General features: G+C 47.9%; 1 protein-coding gene across 5 annotated transcripts in view; it reads left to right on the top strand.

Annotated features, from left to right (window-relative positions):
* Nucleotides 1-13434: 13434 nt before the first annotated feature.
* Nucleotides 13435-17691, top strand: part of LOC140190530 (mitogen-activated protein kinase kinase kinase 5) — a 194952-nt gene continuing 190695 nt past the window's right edge. For 4 of the 5 annotated variants that reach the window (XR_011883627.1, XM_072247181.1, XM_072247180.1 and 1 more), the window contains exon 1: nucleotides 13435-13983. Coding sequence is in view for 3 of the 5 variants with exons in the window: in XM_072247181.1 (XP_072103282.1) it covers nucleotides 13635-13983 (349 nt within the window). In the remaining 2 variants the exon portion in view is untranslated. The remainder of the gene's footprint in view (nucleotides 13984-17691) is intronic. The other variant, XM_072247184.1, reaches the window with a different exon arrangement.

The following is a 17691-nucleotide window of genomic DNA, read 5'->3' as shown; positions in this document are numbered from 1 at the left end:
TCAGTACGTTGGGGCCAGGAGAGATCCTCAGAGACGGTGACACCCAGGAACGTGAAACTGCTCAGCTTTCCACTGCTGATCCCTCAATGAGGACAAATGTGTTTTCCCTCGACTTCCTCTTCCTGAAGTTCACAATAAATTCCTTGATCTTACATTGAGTGCAAGGTGGTTGTTGTGACATCACTCCGCCAACTGATTTATCCCTCTCCTGTACACCTCCTCACCACCATCTGAGATTCCCCCAACAATAGTTGTGTCATCAGCAACTTTATAGATGATGTTTGAGCTGTGCCTTGCCACACAGTTGTGAGTGGAAAGCGAGTAGAGCAGTGGGCTAAGCACATGTCCTTCAGGTACACCAGTCTTGATCGTCAGTGAGGAGGAGATATTATTTCCAATCTGCACTGATTGTGGTCTGCCAATAAGGGAGTCAAGGATCCAGTTTCAGAGGGAAGTACAGATGCCCAGGGTTTGGAACTTGTTGATTGGTACTGAGGGCATAATGGTGTTGAACACTGAGTTGTAATCAACAAACAGCAGCCTGACCTATGTAGGCATTGCTACTGTCCGGGAGATCCAAGGCCAATGGGAGAGCCACTGAGACAGCATCCACTGTAGACTTATTATGGCAGTAGACAAATTGCAGTGGGTCCAGGTCTTTCCTGATGTAAGAGTTGATTCTGGCCATGACCAACCTCTCAAAGCACTCTATCACAGTTACTGGGCGACAGCCATTGAGACAGCTCACTCTGCCCTTCTCGGGCACTGGTATGATCGTCGCCCTTTTCCTGCAGGTGGGGACCTCTGACTGCAGCAGTGAGATGTTGTCGAACACTCCCACCAACTGGTTAGCACAGGTTTTCAGGGCCCTTCCGGGTACACCATCACGGCCTGACGCCTTGCCTCATGAAAGATGTTCTGACGTTGGCCTCTGAGACAGAGATTACAGGGTTACCAGATGCTGTAGGGATTCACACAGGTGTAGTTTTATTCTCCCTTTCAAATGTGCATAAAATCCATTTAGCACATCTGAGGGTGAAGCGTCATAGCAGTTCATAATGTTAGGTTTTGCCTTGTTGGAAGCAATGGCCTGCAAACCATACTAATGTACATCTGATTCTGTCTCTAACATCATTTGGAATTGGTTTTTTTGCTCTTAAAACAGCCTTACCTAGGTCATACCTGGACTTTTTCGTATAGCTCTGGATCACTGGTTTTGAATGCCACAGATTTAGCCCTTAGCCAACTATAAATCTCCTGGTTCATCCACAGCTTCTGGTTTGGGTGTGTTTGGTATGTTCTCGAAGGTGCACTCTGATCCACACAGGTTTGGAAGAAGTCGGTGGCAACCAGTGACGTATTCATGCAGATTCGAAGATGAATCCCTGAATATTGTGCAGTCCACTGACCCAAAGCAGTCCTATAAGCATTCCTCTGCCTCCTTTAGCAATACCCTTTTTGGTCCTCACCATTGGTGCTGCGGTCTTTAGTCTCTGCCTGTGTGCCAGGAGTAAAAGAACAGTGAGAGAACTCCCATCTGAGAGAGGGAAAAAACTTCTTTAAAGTCAGCACAGTTTGAAGAGACTGTCCTGCGGAGTGCTACAATGGAGACAGGAGAAAGCAGATACTGGAGTATGAAGCAACCTGCAATCTATTTGAAGAGCTCAGCAGGCTGAGCAGCATTGGTTGGGGGAAAGGAATTGTCAGCATTTGGGGTCCTGGTTAGAGGGAGTTTACACATAAATTCTTCCAATGTTTGATGAATCTACTCTGAATAGGTAAAGTTGCATGTTTGGTGGGAAAGTTTTGATGGAGCTCAATGAGATTACTTGAGACAAGGTTCCTGCAGTGAGGTTGTGATTATCAACTCCCTCTAGTGTTCAGATGATGAAGTACAATGCCCTTGTACTAAGGATGTTAGACTGCTCAGCATTTGTTTTAAATTTGGTGTTGTGCGGTCAAAAGAGTGCCATTGTGATAGGCAGCAGTTTAAACGGATTGGTGACAGGAATCGGTGTTGCCTGCGTTTTCGATGCTTCAGGTTTTATTCTCCTAGAGCTGTGAGACTGGGTGGTTTACGAATTTCAAAGTTGCTGGTGAACGCAGCAGGCCAGGCAGCATCTCTAGGAAGAGGTACAGTCGACGTTTCGGGCCGAGACCTATGTGTGTTACTTGAATTTCCAGCATCTGCAGAATTCCTTGCTGGCCTGCTGCATTTACCAGCAACTTTGATGTGTGTTGCTTGAATTTCCAGCATCTGCAGAATTCCTCGGGTTTACGAATTTCACTGACATACTTTCATATGTCACAACGGAGGTTTTCATTTTGTAAGGTCAATCGAATCATGTACTGTATGTGTCGGAACCTTGCAACATGCTTCAGTGCAAGTACCTTTAAAGAAGAAATCCATTTGTTAAGATGTAAAAGTTGATAAAAACTTTGATTCCAGCCGAAGGTGTGAACCAGTCGAACAGTACGAGTGCTCCACCCAAGCCCTGTTTATAACAACTGGGATCAGAGCCCGAATGAAACTGCTATTGACTGTAGAAAATGTGAGATTGTAGGCAGTGAGTGCAACCAACTTTATCCACACAGTAGGCTGCTCAGGAAAACTTCAGGCCTCCTCCACCCTATCTTTTGCTTTCTTGCTCTTGCCCTCATTCTCTTCCCATTACTGTCCGCCCTCTCCCACTCTCCCAATCTCCTTTTCCCTCCTCCCACACCCCAATTGTGTCTTTTTCCTCCTTCTGTCATGTTTCTTCTCCTCTACTCCAACTGACCCCATTCCCATCCATTCACCCCTCTCTTTATCCTCCAGCCAATCTCCTTGCCTCCTCTGCACTCCATTCTCCCCTTCCCACACCTCTCAACTCTCCCTTTCCTCTCCAGCCTTACTATGCCCTCCCTCTCTCATCCACCTTTATGTACTCTCAATCTTTTCAGCCCCACAAATGCTCCACCCTCCCACATGGGTTCAACTTTGGAGGAGATGTAGCAAGATCACATTGCTTGTGGTATCCATGGTATGTACTTAGTACCTGCTCTACACCTTTACAACCTTTCCAACCTTTCCTTCTCCATCCACTCCTTTTTCCTTATCCCTATCCTTCTTTTGAACCTCGCTCCATTAACATTATTTACTCTCACTCTATCTTTCCTCCACTGAAGGGGGGGGGGACAGTTTCACCTCTCTGTGTCCACACGTTTCATGTTAAATTACTTCGAGATTCTATGAAATACAAAACTATACAAGCTTTTTTTTAAAAGCAGTGATGTTCACTTGGTGGGGTGGAGATACGTGTAATGTGTTCTGTCCATCCATTAGCCTGCGGGCCACCCTTGCTCAAGGTGTAGAAACTCTTTAGTCCCATCAATCAAGATCATGTGAAACCACGGGAGCAGGTGGTAGATGGTCGTATGAGTAGCTGGTGCATATCATCATACATCCCAATTATGCCACCATTGATGCCAGGCAGACAATCTCTGAAGAGTATTGATAATGGTTGGGGTTAACCGTCTTGTAAAGACACTGTCCAGAAGAAGGCAATGGCAGACCACCTGTAGAAAGATTTGGCAAGAACAATCATGGTCATGGAAAGACCATGATCGCCTATGTCGTACGACACAGCACATAACAAACAAACAATGTTCGGGCTGCCCATTCCTAGTCTTGTCAAGTCTATACCTTCAGTAATCACGTTAGTACATTCTACAGTGTGTACAAAGCACCAATGCCACTCGTGTGGTTTCTTTAAACAAGACACCCATCAAGTGTTTGACACCAGACCCAGGCCCAGTGGGATATTGGGCTGCAGTGCTTTCTGCACCAAGCTTCAGCTGGCTCCTCAGCAGTACCCTGCAGCCCAGGAACTCACGATCAGCAGGCATCTCCTTTCACCGGGAGACCAGCAACCGTCAGGCAGACTGGAGTGTGTATTTCACAGAGATGGTGATCTTCCGGCAGCATTTAATGCCTATCTTGGACAACACACACAAAATGCTGGAGGAACTCAGCAGGTTAGGCAGCATCTATAGAAGGGAATAAACAGTTGACACTCTGGGTCCAAACCCTTCATCAGGACTGGAAAGGAAGGGGGAAGAGCCAAAATGAGAAGGTGGGGGGTGGGGGGTGCAGGGAAGGCGTACAAGCCGGCAGGTGATAGCTGAGGCCCCGTGGGTGGATGTGGGAGGGGAGATGAAGTGGGAATCTGGGAGCTGAGAGGTGATTGGTTCCCTTCTCCGAAAACTACTGATGCAGGTCCTGCCTTCCTGTGCTGCACTTGAGGGTTAAACCAGGATATCTGCTACCTGAGAAATCCTGGAAGCAGTAGGTGTCCTTGGCCTTGAGCTGGCCAGGATCTTCCTCACTTGAAGGGGTTCCCTTTACACTTCCACCACCCTGTAGTATAAAGGGTTCACCCTTGTGCTTGGCAAGTGTCTCACCACCGCGGTCCTGAACGTAATAGAACTGGCTGTAGGACCTGTGGGAACATGAAGGTTTAGGTGAATTCATGAAGTGTGGTAGTGAGTGCTGGTTGGTTCTAGTTATGTGATTTGAGCTGGTGCTCTTCACTGGTCCAGTTACTGCAGTGTTCCCTATCAGAATCAGAACCAGAACCAGGTTAATTATCACCGGCATGTGTCTTGAAATTTGTTAACTTAGCAGCAGCAGCTCAATCCAATACATAATCTAGAAGAGGAAGGAAAAGAAAGTGAATCAATTACAGTATATGTATATTGAATAGATTTAAAATCTTGCAAAAAACAGAAATAATATGTATTAAAAAAGTGAGGTAGTGTCCAAGTATTCAATGTCCATTTAGGAATCAGATGGCAGAGGGGAAGAAGCTGTTCCTGAATCACTGAGTGAGTGCCTTTGGGCTTCTGTACCTCCTTCCCAATGGTAACAGTGAGAAAAGGGCATGCCCTGGGTGCTGGAGGTCCTTAATAATGGACGCTGCCTTTCTGAGACACCGCTCCTTGAAGATGTCCTGGGTACTTTGTAGGCTAGTACCCAAGATGGAGCTGGCTAAATTTATGACCCTCTGCAGCTTCTTTTGGTCCTGTGCAGTAGGCACCCCCCCCCCCACCCCCATACCAGACAGCGATGCAGCCTGTCAGAATGCTCTCCAGTGTAAAGGGTATAAAAGAAGAGTGGTCGGGGACTTGAGAGTAGTTTTCTGGGAACGTTATACCGCGATCCAGAAATAATTGTCATTGCCATTATGATAGGCAGGTTCCAATGGGGAATAGCTTGTGTGCTTCATAATGCATAGCTCTTTGTACCGTAATGTTGCAGAGCAGTGCAGCACTACAGTGGTGGGAGTATACTGTTTTGGGGCAGATTTGTTTCCCCATATTGAACGGCATGGGTGTGCATCTCCCGGGACTACCCCCGGCTCCCCACTGACTGGTCTGGCTGCTGCCACCTGAGACATATTGTGTCGTAATCACATTGATGACCTGGCCAGTCACCCAACCTACAAGTCAGAAGGTCAGAAAAATGGTTCTGGATGACAGCTTTTCCCTGTGTGGTTGTATAACCACCCAGTTATCAAGGGAGGTCATCTTGACCGTAAGCCAACGGGACTGTGCTGGCTTTGGAACTAACGAAGCAGGAACGGACAATCAAAGCTTTTGGCTGTGAGGATAGTGACCTTCCAGAATAGAATGGCATTGGATTATATCTTGGCAAAGGAAGAAAGCACCTATAACATAATAGATCAGGAGTGTTGTACATACATCCCTAATGAGTCAGAGAATGTAACGGATTTGGCTGACCATATCCAACCATCAGTATTATAGGGTATCAGTTCCATAACTATTATATCCTGGGAGGGAGAGGGTGACTCTTTAGAGCATCAGGAGGCTGGTGGGTGACCATGGTGCACGAGGGTATTACTGTAGCCATTTTGTTTCTATGCTCAGTAGGTTTTCATGCCAAATAGAACTGGCTCTAGGAGCTTTGATTACAGCTCCTGTGGGAATACAGCCGCAGGATAGGAAACATGGTGAATACAGGGCTGGGACTCGCGAAGGGTGGTAATTAGTTCTGGTTCATTGGCTTGAGCTGTTTCTAGTATATTGGCTCCCTTACTACAGCATCGGCTGGCTGGTGGTGCAGTGACATCAGTGCCGGAGTCCGGAGCGAAGTTTCCCGAGTTCGAACCCAGACGGGCCACTCCCAGACACACTTTCCATCCGTGCCGTGTTGAGTGTCGAGCTCCCAACTCGACCTCGTAAAAAAAAAAAGACTGTGCTGTGAGAAGGAGGTGGGGGACCACTCACAGAATCTTTCCTCCAAGACAAGTGGTCGCCAAGGCTCTGGCAGAGTATGGCACACACGGAAAGCTACAGCATCCCCTATCAGTAGAGCGGTCAGGGGGCTTCAGTGCAGTCTTTCAGGGCTTCACCAACAGGTTGGCGGCGAGTGGCACCATGGATTGGCAGAACGGTAGGTGTGCTGCCGTGACAGAGGCCTGTGCATGCCTGGGTAAGTATTTCAACGCTTCTCTGTTCTGGCCTAATAAAAGTCGTTCAAAGTAGAGCAGTCGATCTTTCTGCCCGTTCGAGCCAGAACCGAGAACACCCGCCCTGACCACTTTGCAAACGCCTTCTCCTCCAGCAGGGGCTGGAAAGAGGCATCAGGCCGTTGGGTTAGATAAAGACCCACCTCTGTGCCAGCAGCTTGTTATCACCAGGCAGCCGCTCAATTGAAAGAAGCATCCTCACCATTGCTCTTCTTGTCTTCTTCTTGTTCCTCACCTTCGTCCCTGTCCTTGAACCCTCATAGAGCCATCACAGTGATCGCCGGTACCCCTCCCCCGCGCAGCAATCCTCACTTCCAGCTGCGTGTGACAGCGCTCAGTTCTAGAGTAAGTCAGAAGAGGAAGTTGAAATACATCAGATGTACCTGAGGTATATGTGTCTTGGTAAATGTGAAGTGCGCGAGAATCTCACACCGGCTTAAAAGTTTCTTTCCCCAGGCAGTGAATCTGCTCTATCATTCTAGTTAGCCCCGCAACCTCCCCTCTGATTATTACCTCGGTCACTACAATACACTGTAAACACTTTCAACTACTTTTTTTAATGCTGCTTAGATTGTAAAAACATGCTGATATTTTGCATTTTGCATATTTCAGTCCATATCTGAACTTTACTCACCAACCGATTTTATCTAATTCTTTATTGTTTTTTTTTGTTTCAGGCCATGCCAGTACCCCACAGCAAATCCCTAATACATGTAGATAAAATTGACCCTTAATATGGGAAACGTCATGCACCAGAGGGTGCCTGATGGTACACGGAAGAACGGAAGTGAGGCAGCGATCAACGGAGGTGAAGAGATTGGGAGTTGACTATATTGACTACAGCTCTGCCTTTAATACCATCATTCCAAATAAGCTGATTCCTCAGCTCCAGAACCTGGGCCTTAGCACTCAGATCTGCAGCTAGATCTTCAACTTCCTCACAGACAGGACCCAGGCTGTAAAAATAAGGGACAAGCTCTCCTCTACAATCACTCTGAGCACCAGTGCCCCACAAGGCTGTGTACTCAGCCCCCTGCTGTACTCACTGTACACCCATGATTGTGTAGCCAAGTTTCCATCAAACTCAATATAAGTTTGCTGATGACACAACAGTTGTAGGCTGTATCTCGGGTAACGATGAGTTTGAGTACAGAGAGGAAGTTACCTCGTGGCATGGTGCGAAGACAATAACCTATCCCTCAACGTCAGCAAGACGAAGGAATTGGTTGTTGACTTCAGAAGGAGTAGTGGACCGCACGACCCCATTTACATCGGTGGTGCGCAGGTGGAACAGGTCAAAAGCTTTAAGTTCCTCAGGGTCAATATCACAAATGACCTGACTTGGTCCAAACAAGCAGAGTTCACTGCCAAGAAGGCCCAACAGTACCTTTACTTCCCGAGAAAACTAAAGAAATTTGGCCTGTCCCCTAAAACCCTCACTAATTTTTATAGATGCACCGTAGAAAGCATTCTTCTAGGGTGCATCACAACCTGGTATGGAAGTTGTCCTGTCCGAGACCAAAAGAAGCTGCAGAAGATCGTGAACACAGCACAGCACATCACACAAACCAATCTTCCGTCCTTGGACTCACTTTACACCGCACGCTGTCGGAGCAGTGCTGCCAGGATAATCAAGGACACGACCCACCCAGCCAACACACTTTTCGTCCCTCTTCCCTCCGGGAGGAGGCTCAGGAGCTTGAAGACTCGTATGGCCAGATTTGGGAACAGCTTCTTTCCAACTGTGATAAGACTGCTGAACAGAACCTGACCCGGATCTGGGCCGTTCTCTCCAAATATCCGGACCTGCCTCTTGGTTTTTTTTGCATTACCTTACTTTCTATTTTCTATTTATGATTTATAATTTAAATTTTTAATATTTACTAATGTTTACTATTTTTAATATTTTTAATATTTAATATTTGTAATCCAGGGAGTGTGAGGCGCAGAGTCAAATATCGCTGTGATGATTGTACATTCTAGTACCAATTGTTTGGTGACAATAAAGTATAAAGTAAAGTTGATAATGCCAGTTGATAAGGACGATGAACCTGCCATGAACTATATATGGACTAACTACCAGACCTGCGAAGGGGGAAACTGTCTGGGGTGATCCATTCTGAGCCCAGCCCCCCAGTGGTCCCGGATATGGCGGTAAGTTTGAGATCCACTTACTTCAGAAGAGGATCTCGAGCCAGAGGACAGACAGGAGGAGAGGTCATGAAGTGGCTGCAGTAGATGCAGCCATTGTTAAATGTCTCCTGTCAAGCCAGGTAGAGAAAATGACAGAAACTAAAGCCCATGCACTTATCCCAGGCATACCTGGAAAGCAAGGGTTTGAAATAAAAGGTGGCCCTGAACCAAAACGGTTGATTGCCTTAAATTAACCAGGACTGTAGTCAAACAGGTCGCATAACCTGAGTTCTGGCATACATCAGAGGCTGGAATATGAGAAAGTATAGGAGCAGCTGGAATTCTGGTTGATATGGGGGTGTAGTCCTGACGAAGGGTCTCAGCCTGAAACGTCGACTGCACCTCTTCCTACAGATGCTGCCTGGCCTGCTGCGTTCACCAGCAACTTTGATGTGTGTTGCTTGATATGGGGGTGTATGAATGTTTGCTTGTGCAGGACCAATAACTTGTGGCATTCCTTCCTTTTACAGCCCTAGAGTTTAAAAGTACTGCTGAATGTCTGGGTGGTTGTGTCTTGAGTTCAGATTCAGGTTCATGCTCAGATCTGGTAATTGTTTAACCCCTTGAGAGCAAATAACTCTGTACTGGTTTAAAGTATGAACAGTCTGAGAGTTTTGAAATGTTGCATTAGGTGTGGTAACTTTAGTTCATTTGATTTGCATGAGAGAGGGAGGGAGGGAGGGAGAGGAGGGGGAGGGGGGAAAAAGGGAAAAAGAAAAAATCAGGAGAATGAGTGAGCAAATTAGGATGCAGCGGTAGTGTAGCAGTTAGCATGACAGTATTACAGCTCTGGGAGTCAGAGTTCTGAGTTCAATTCTGACACCGTCTCTAAGGCGTTTGCATGTCCTCCCTGCGAGCGCATGGGTTTCCCCCAGGAGCTCCAGTTTCCTCCCACATTCAAAAAGACATACCTGTTAGTAGGCTAATAGGTCATTGTAAATTGTCCTGTGACTAGACCAGGGTTAAAAAGGCAGATTGTGTCACAATGGGGTGCTGGGAACAGACCCAATTGCAAGGCACAGACACTGAAGTACAAGGAACAGGACTTGACTAGAGCAGGGACGTGACAGGATACAGACAAGGAGCAGGGACAAGAATGCAGACTTGGGCTAGGACATGGACAAGACAGGGAACCCGGAGAAGGAACTATGCACTAGGAGACTGGGCTTGGGCTCCGAGCCAGAGTCTGGACAAGGACCCAGAACCTAGGTCTTGCCTCGGGCTCGGGCCCCAGAACCAGGCAAGGACATGACATGACTACAGGACAGGATGTGGCTGGGGTCTAGAGGCTTGGGGCTGCAGGCTGGGGTCTTGCATCTTGAAGCTTGAGGCTGGGGTCTTGAGTCTTGAGGCTTGGGGTCTGGAGACTTGGAGCCTTGGAGACAGGCTTGGGGTCTTGAGGCTTGGAATGCGGAGGCTAATAACTCGGAGGCTGGAGCTCAGAGACAGACTGGGAACTGTACATCAACATGGAGCCGGGACTTATCCTTCAAAAAGCCGGGACTCATCTTCAACACAACACCAACATGAGACAGGACAGTACATAGACATAGAACCGGGACTTATACTTAGACAAGCCGAGACTCAACTTCTTCTCCACACCAAGGTGGGACAGGACCATCCGTCGGGTAACGGCAGGACAGCCTGACTTACCCCACGGAGGCGAGGACAAGAAAAGACAAACACCGAAGAACGACAGACAGTTCCATCTCTACATCGGGGTTGCTCCGAGTCACAGTTCGGCCAGCAACCTCAGCTGGCTACGGAAACAGCCAGATCCCTACCTAGCTCAGAGTGGCTGGCAGCCACTCAGCTGGCCCAGGAAACAGCCAAATCCATACCACAAAGACGGCTCCAACTACTGACTGCAAGGCTCCATGAAGCAATGGTTCACTAACGCGGCCTAAAGATGGCAAGTGGCCGCTCTAGCCTTCCACTGGCAGGTTGTTCCCAGAGGATCTTGACAAGACAAACCAGCAGCTCACACTCGACCCCAAGGCCACTTATATTCCAAGCCTCAAGATGGGAATCAGGTGCCTATGTTTAACTCAATCAAAACAAAGGACAGTTGGAAGACCCAGAGTCCTGAGTCCACGGACCGGACCGCGACAGATTGCTAGGCAGTGCTGCCTGTTGCACAGGAAGGGTCTCTCTGAATAAACCAATAAAAGGCTTCTGGGCATTTGCTATATCAGCATTGGAAAGATGTTTCAATTAATCTGTGTTCCAGGTTAATAGGATGTCATTAAGAGAGAGATAATGTAATTTAATGTGAAATTAAACATAAGAGGTACTGCAAATTTAAGAGGCCTCTATGGAAAATTAAATAGTGTCTCTTTAAGAAGCTGTTTTGAATACTTGGGTTTTATGGAGGCACACCTTTACTTTTTCTTCTTTGGAACATGCCTTAGTTTCACAAAGCAGATTAACTGTTTGTTGTTACTTGTGAAGTTCTGAAAGATTAATGCATTTTGTTTTTTTTTCCTTTTCCTCTATATAAATTAATTTGGCTTGAAAGGTACCAGTGAGTTGTTCACCTTAGAGCATTGACAGACCGGGCCAAACGCCAGTGATTCATGCTGACCAGGGAAATAGTCCTGCTGCAGCGGGGTGACGAGATGATGGGAAGGGAGGTCTCTGAAAGGCAGGGTTCAATCTCAGGTGATACCACTGACCAACGACAAAGTAGTCAGTGGAAGCATTGGATTCAAGGCAAACTTTCAGACTCATTTTCCCATCCATGCAGGTAGATCGAGAAACCCAGTTGGACCCTAACAACCTCATTCCAAGAGCCATGAGCACCTGTCTCCTGCTTCTCCTCTCTCAGCTCCAGAAGGAAGCACTGGTAGATCCACAGGAATGGGAACTCAGAGGACATGGAAATGCCATCCTGTTGTTTGTTTATTTAGTGATACAGCATACCAGCATGCTCTTTTGCCCCAACAAACCCACTCTGCACAATTCTACCCATGTGGCCAAGTTGGAATTTGGGAGGAAACCAGAGCACCGGGAGGAAATGTACAGACTCCATACAAACAGCAGCAGAACTGAATCCAGATGACTAGCACTGTACTAGCGTTACACCAACCCTAATACTTTTTGGACCTGAATGATCATATAACATCTGCCTGCGGATTCGACAAGGCAGAGAACAGCAGGACCGAAGTCAGCAAAGGACACAGGGCTGGTAAATCCAAACAACAGGACAATGACAGCTTGGCATACCCAATCAGTTGTCCAGGAATTTGTACCCGCCCCTGAATTGGCATTCTACTGGACCAATAATAATCTTGAGGGAACAAGCCAATGGCTGGAGGGGATGATGGGTGAAGGACCCGTTGACGTATTTGGGGAGTAGCGGGTGAAGGACCTGTTGATGTATTTGGGGAGTAGAGGGTGAAGGATCGATGTATTTGGGGAGTAAAAGGTGAAGGATCTTTTGATGTATTTGGGGAGTAGTGGGTGAAGGATCTGTTGATGTATTTGGGGAGTAGTGGGTGAAGGACCATTGATGTATTTGGGGAGTAGAGGGTGAAGGACCCGTTGATACGTGGGGGGAGTAGCAGGTGAAGGACCTGTTGATACGCAGGGCAAGTAGTGGGTGAAGGATCTGTTGATGTATTTGGGGAGTAGTGGGTGAAGGATCTGTTGATGTATTTGAGGAGTAGAGGGTGAAGGATCGATGTATTTGGGGAGTAGAGGGTGAAGGATCGATGTATTTGGGGAGTAGAGGGTGAAGGATCGATGTATTTGGGGAGTAGCGGGTGAAGGACCTGTTGATACCCGGGGGGGGGGGCGAGTGGCGGGTGAAGGACCCGCAGGGAGGATACTGACAGTGCATGTGGGAAGTTAGAAATAACTTGGAAAATGAGTTGGGTGGTTGATGGTTGGGGTCGTGGATCAAGGGGTAAGTGTGGAGGGCTAGTGCGGCAAATCATAGACACGACAGATTCTGCAGATCCTGAGCAACACACGCAAAATGCTGGAGAAACTACTGGGAAAGCTACACAAACAGTCAACCTTTCCGGCTAAGACCCTTCATCAAGACTGGAAAGGAAAAGGCCAGAAACCAGAATTGGGACAGTGCGGCAGACAGTTTGGTGGTTTTGGCAGATGTCTGTGAGGATTTGTTGAGGGAGGGGAGAGTTGCGGGTTGAGGGAGAGAAGAGTTGCGGGTTGAGGGAGGGAGAGTTGCGGGTTGAGGGAGGGGAGAGTTGCGGGTTGAGGGAGGGAGAGTTGCGGGTTGAGGGAGGGGAGAGTTGCGGGTTGAGGGAGGGGAGAGTTGCGGGTTGAGGGAGGGAGAGTTGCGGGTTGAGGGAGGGGAGAGTTGCGGGTTGAGGGAGGGAGAGTTGCGGGTTGAGGGAGGGGAGAGTTGCGGGTTGAGGGAGGGGAGAGTTGCGGGTTGAGGGAGGGAGGGTTGAGGGAGGGAGAGTTGCGGGTTGAGGGAGGGGAGAGTTGCGGGTTGAGGGAGGGAGAGTTGCGGGTTGAGGGAGGGGTGAGTTGCGGGTTGAGGGAGGGGAGAGTTGCGGGTTGAGGGAGGGGAGAGTTGCGGGTTGAGGGAGGGGAGAGTTGCGGGTTGAGGGAGGGGTGGTATGTTCGGGAAGGTGTTGCGTTGGTGAGGGGAGCGGATGGGTACGTTGGAGGAGTGACTGGGGAGAGGAGTTGGTGGGAGGGGTGGTGTGTTGTGGGTGAGGTAGGGGAGGGATGCAGGTGGCGAGGGCACTGGGTGTTGGTTAGGGAAGAGTGAGCGAGGGAGTGGAGATTTCGCTGCCCATTGCTCCGCAGGAGCGCGGCTCCCTCCTGCTGTCTTTCCCGCCCAGGTCGGGAGGCGGTGCAAGAGCCGCGCCCGGGGAAGTGCGGGGCCGAGATGCGGAGTTGTGCTGAAGTTCGGGAGAGCGGCACTGGACAGCGATGAGCGGCGAGCAGAGGGGCGCCAGCCGCCGAGGCAGCGCGGTGAACGGTGTCGAAGCCGGCGTCAGCCCGAGCGCCCGGCCGCCCTCGGTCTCCGCCGGCAGCTACTGGCAGGACCCGCTGGCCATCGACATCAGCCGCAGCGCCGTGCCGGCGCCCCGGGTCCGCAGCAGGGCTGTCCGGGCGGTCTACGTGTCCAGCGAGACGGGCGATCCGCAGTCCGACAGCAGCCTGTCCCTCAGGTGCCTCCGGGAAGCATGCGAAGATGCACACGCCGTGCTGGAGACCGTGCCCTTCGGCAGGCTGGTGATGGGCGAGACTGGGAGCCTGGACCGCTTCTACACCGCAGGTGAACTCTCCTCTCGATGCCGCATGATCTCGTGTCCCTCTCCGTGATCCACCTGAAGCCCTACGTTCTAACAATTGCCTCTCTTAATACCCCCACGTTCTATCAGTTGCCCCCCTTAATGCCCATATTCTTCAAGTAACCTCCATTTTCAACCAGTTGCTCCTCTTAATATCCCGTGCTTCACCCTCTTATATTCTGCCAGTAGTCTCTCATCCTAGTCTGAGCTCTTATCAATTGCCCCGTGACTGGTTTTTTTTCAATCCCCCGACTGGCACCTGCTTTATCAATTGCCCGGTAAAGGCCGATGCGCTACCAGTGACTTCTGTTACCGGTGAACTGGCTCTCTTAATGCCTCATTCTCCATCAGTTACCCCCAGCCTACTGCCCCGTTCCTGATAATTATACATGTTTTGGAGTAAAAGAGAAGAACGTTTGTGTGCGTGTGTGTGTGTGGTTGCATACCCTGAGTCGGAAAAGGAGGAAGTCTTTCTCTCTCCACGATCCCAAGGACCCTCAAACTGGGGTACTGTAGCTGCTTTTACGGAGGGGGAATGGGGGTGAAGAGGACACCCTACTCGGGGATGGATACTACAGCTTGTGGGAAAGTTGCAACACAGCAGCAAGCTGAATAAGAACAACCTCCCTCTGTAGTGCAACTTTAAGCTAAAGGATAACAGAGACTCAGTCACCAAAGAACATCTTAAAGGAGCTAAGAAACTCAGAAAAGTTTCGGGATAGGATTGCAGGATTTAGGGTCTGCCCGAAACACGGCGATTGTATCTCTGACAATGGGCTGAAGCCTGAATTACGAAATGGCAATAATGTTGGCGGGTTGAGAACTAAAGGTCGGAAGTGGAGTGTGTGGGGTGGGGGGGGGGAACGTGGGGAATTGGAGAAGAATGATGAGAATTTTGTGAAGTAGATGTTGCTTTAATGAGGGGCTGCGGTAGATCAGCGAGCACATGAGCCTTGCAAATTTGGCAACAAAGTTTGAAGAGCTGAAGTTTGTGAAGGGCAGATTGAGAGCGACCAGCTACTTCTCTGGCTAACAGAAGGTGCTTTGTGGATGACAGCAGCAGAGGGGACGCAGGAGTGAAATCAGATGATATTACAGAAGAAGTAAGCAATTGTGATGATTGAACAGCTAAACCGGAAGCTAAACCGGATACATTTCCCACCTGTCACAAACAAGAGAAAATCTGCACTTGCTGGAAATCCTAGCAACACACACAAAATGCTGGAGGAACCCAGCAGGCCAGGGAGCATAGTACAGTCAACGTTTTGGGCCGAGACCCTTCAACAGTCTGTCATGGTTCTCTTGGTCAAACAGTATCTTGAGATATCTTGGGGTGGTCTATGGTATTTGCATTAGTCTAATTCTCCTTCAATCTTCAAATTTTCTAATTTATTAAGGTGTTCTGTCAAAGCCTGTGTTATTTCCTCGTTGAGAACTCTCAGTTAGTTCTTTACTTTCTACCTATGTGAATGAACAAACATCCCATTTTAGGGGCTTGGCAAATATCCAAGTCCACAACAGTCCTAATTACACTAGCCCATTAATCACAAACAAACCTGTAATCCAGCCAGCTTCTTTTTGATTAATATGGTTGCTATCTTTCCTGAACTCTGGTTTTACTTAAGTATTCCTCGTTTGTCTTAGACAACTGCCTTCCTTCATTGACTGCTTTATCTGCTTGCAAGCATCAGTGCCTGTGTTTCCTTTGCCTTTAGCTGAATCTAGGCCAGCATGATATGTTTATCATATTTCCTCAGAAGGATGTGACCTTGCCTAACTTCCCTGACCATAGTATCTTGTTAATATTTCAATACAATAAATACTGTTAACTTTCTAACCATTACCAACCAACTTAAAACCCAACTTTCACCATTTTCGTGTTGTTCCCAATCTCCACATACTCTCCATCTGGAGAACGTGATATTAACACTTGCCAATGGACCAACTTGGCCATAAATGGGTTTTATGCTCTCATCTCCAGCTTCCAGATAAGGCATCCTAAATAACACACGAGAATTGTCAGGATGATTAACCCAGTTCCTGAACTACAATGAAATGTGGAATAGTTAACCATAACTGCAGGGTTTGAGTACATTGGACAAGAACAATTTTACTTCCTGAACAAATTTGGGTGTTGCTGATCCTGAAAATCACCATGAAATTTCCCTGTCATGCACCATTTTCTTGAAATTGCCTGTGTTTGTTATTTCAGTTAATAATTCAAGCCAGTCAAAATGTTGCCCGCAATGTAAGCTGCCAAGTTTTCTATCTTGTCCGGGCATGCCTGGGCATGCTTAGGTAGGGTGGATCTGGGCAATGTCAGTGATGAGCATGGTGGAAGGTTTCACCAGGACATTGCGATCATGGAGAAACTGTATCAGGGCAACTGGAGTCCACCAATGCTGGCTGATTATTGTTGGACACTTAAGCGAGAAGCCTCATACTGATTACAGATTAAAATCATCCACAAAATATTCCTAGCTTAGTTGAACTATTGTTAAGCATTAGCATCGTTATGCAATTAAAAGCATTGTATTCAATAGAAGTTATTTTGTTTCTCCAAATTCCTATGTGACCCAAGTAGTCTGAAATGACATTTTTGTTCAGATTCCAGTAGTCTATCATAACCACAAAAATTTTTTTTTCAGAAAGCAACACTTATGAAAAAGTTTGCTATCCCATGTTAATGTCGCATACTATTTCAGTTCTCCTGATTTCATATCTTCCTCATTTCTGCGGATCATCCCAATCAAAATGGTTCATGGAGGTACCACTCACCATCAGAAGGTTTACTCCAGGTTTTGTGCTGTGTCTTAAGGCTGATTTATACTGGTACGTACTAGCTTACACCGCAGCCTACGCAAGTGGCCTACGCCGTTGTGAGCATTTATACTTGTGCGTTGGTGTGTCTGTGTCTCTCTGCAATTCACCGCCAAAACGCTAGTCGGCGGTGGGGTTTCTGTGCCACTGTGTTGAGTTTCTTTGTGTTGAAACTCAACATGAAGAAACACAAAATTTAAACAATGGCAACTGAAACTGAAGGAGGGTGAATTTTCTGTGCTTGTCTGGCCACTGAGAGACATGGACGAGGAAATGCATTTCAAATATTTTCGGATGTCGGCAGGTAGATTTGACGATTTGGTTCATTGTCTCCAACCATTTATTTCGCATCAGTGTACGCACAGTATACTCAGAGACTGGCAATCACCATTCGAGTTTTAGCTTCAGGTGGAAGTCAACAGGCTGCAGCAGCTAGCTACAAACTGGCGTCAAGTACAGGGTCCTCCATAATTTCGGAGATCTGTAAAGCTTTATGGAAAGCATTGCAGTCAGAGTTCTTTCCCTGCCCTTCAGTCGCCTAATAGGAAGCTATTGCAGTGTAGGAGGAAATGCGAAGCTATCAAGCAGACCAATCACAGTTGTTGCGGTCTGCGACACCGCGATGTGTAGTTACATTTTGGGAGAGGTGTGCGTTAGGCTTTGGCGTAGGGTTCAGCGTAGACACAGCGTAGGGTTCGTGGCTATGGCATACTTTTGACGCACAAGTATAAATCAGCCTTAATTCTTCTTTATTTAGCCCCAACAACATTGATTTCAGTGGGCAATCCATTCTGCAACGTTTCGGCACACTCCAGTTTGGTTTTCAGCAGCTCTCCCTGCTTCTGCTCCTTTCCCATTCCCCTAACGACAAT

The sequence above is a fragment of the Mobula birostris genome, chromosome 30, assembly GCF_030028105.1.
Source record: "Mobula birostris isolate sMobBir1 chromosome 30, sMobBir1.hap1, whole genome shotgun sequence".
In the NCBI taxonomy this organism is placed as follows: domain Eukaryota; kingdom Metazoa; phylum Chordata; class Chondrichthyes; order Myliobatiformes; family Myliobatidae; genus Mobula; species Mobula birostris.
Note: the sequence above shows the minus strand (reverse complement) of the source record. Positions and strands in the feature narration are given on the sequence as shown.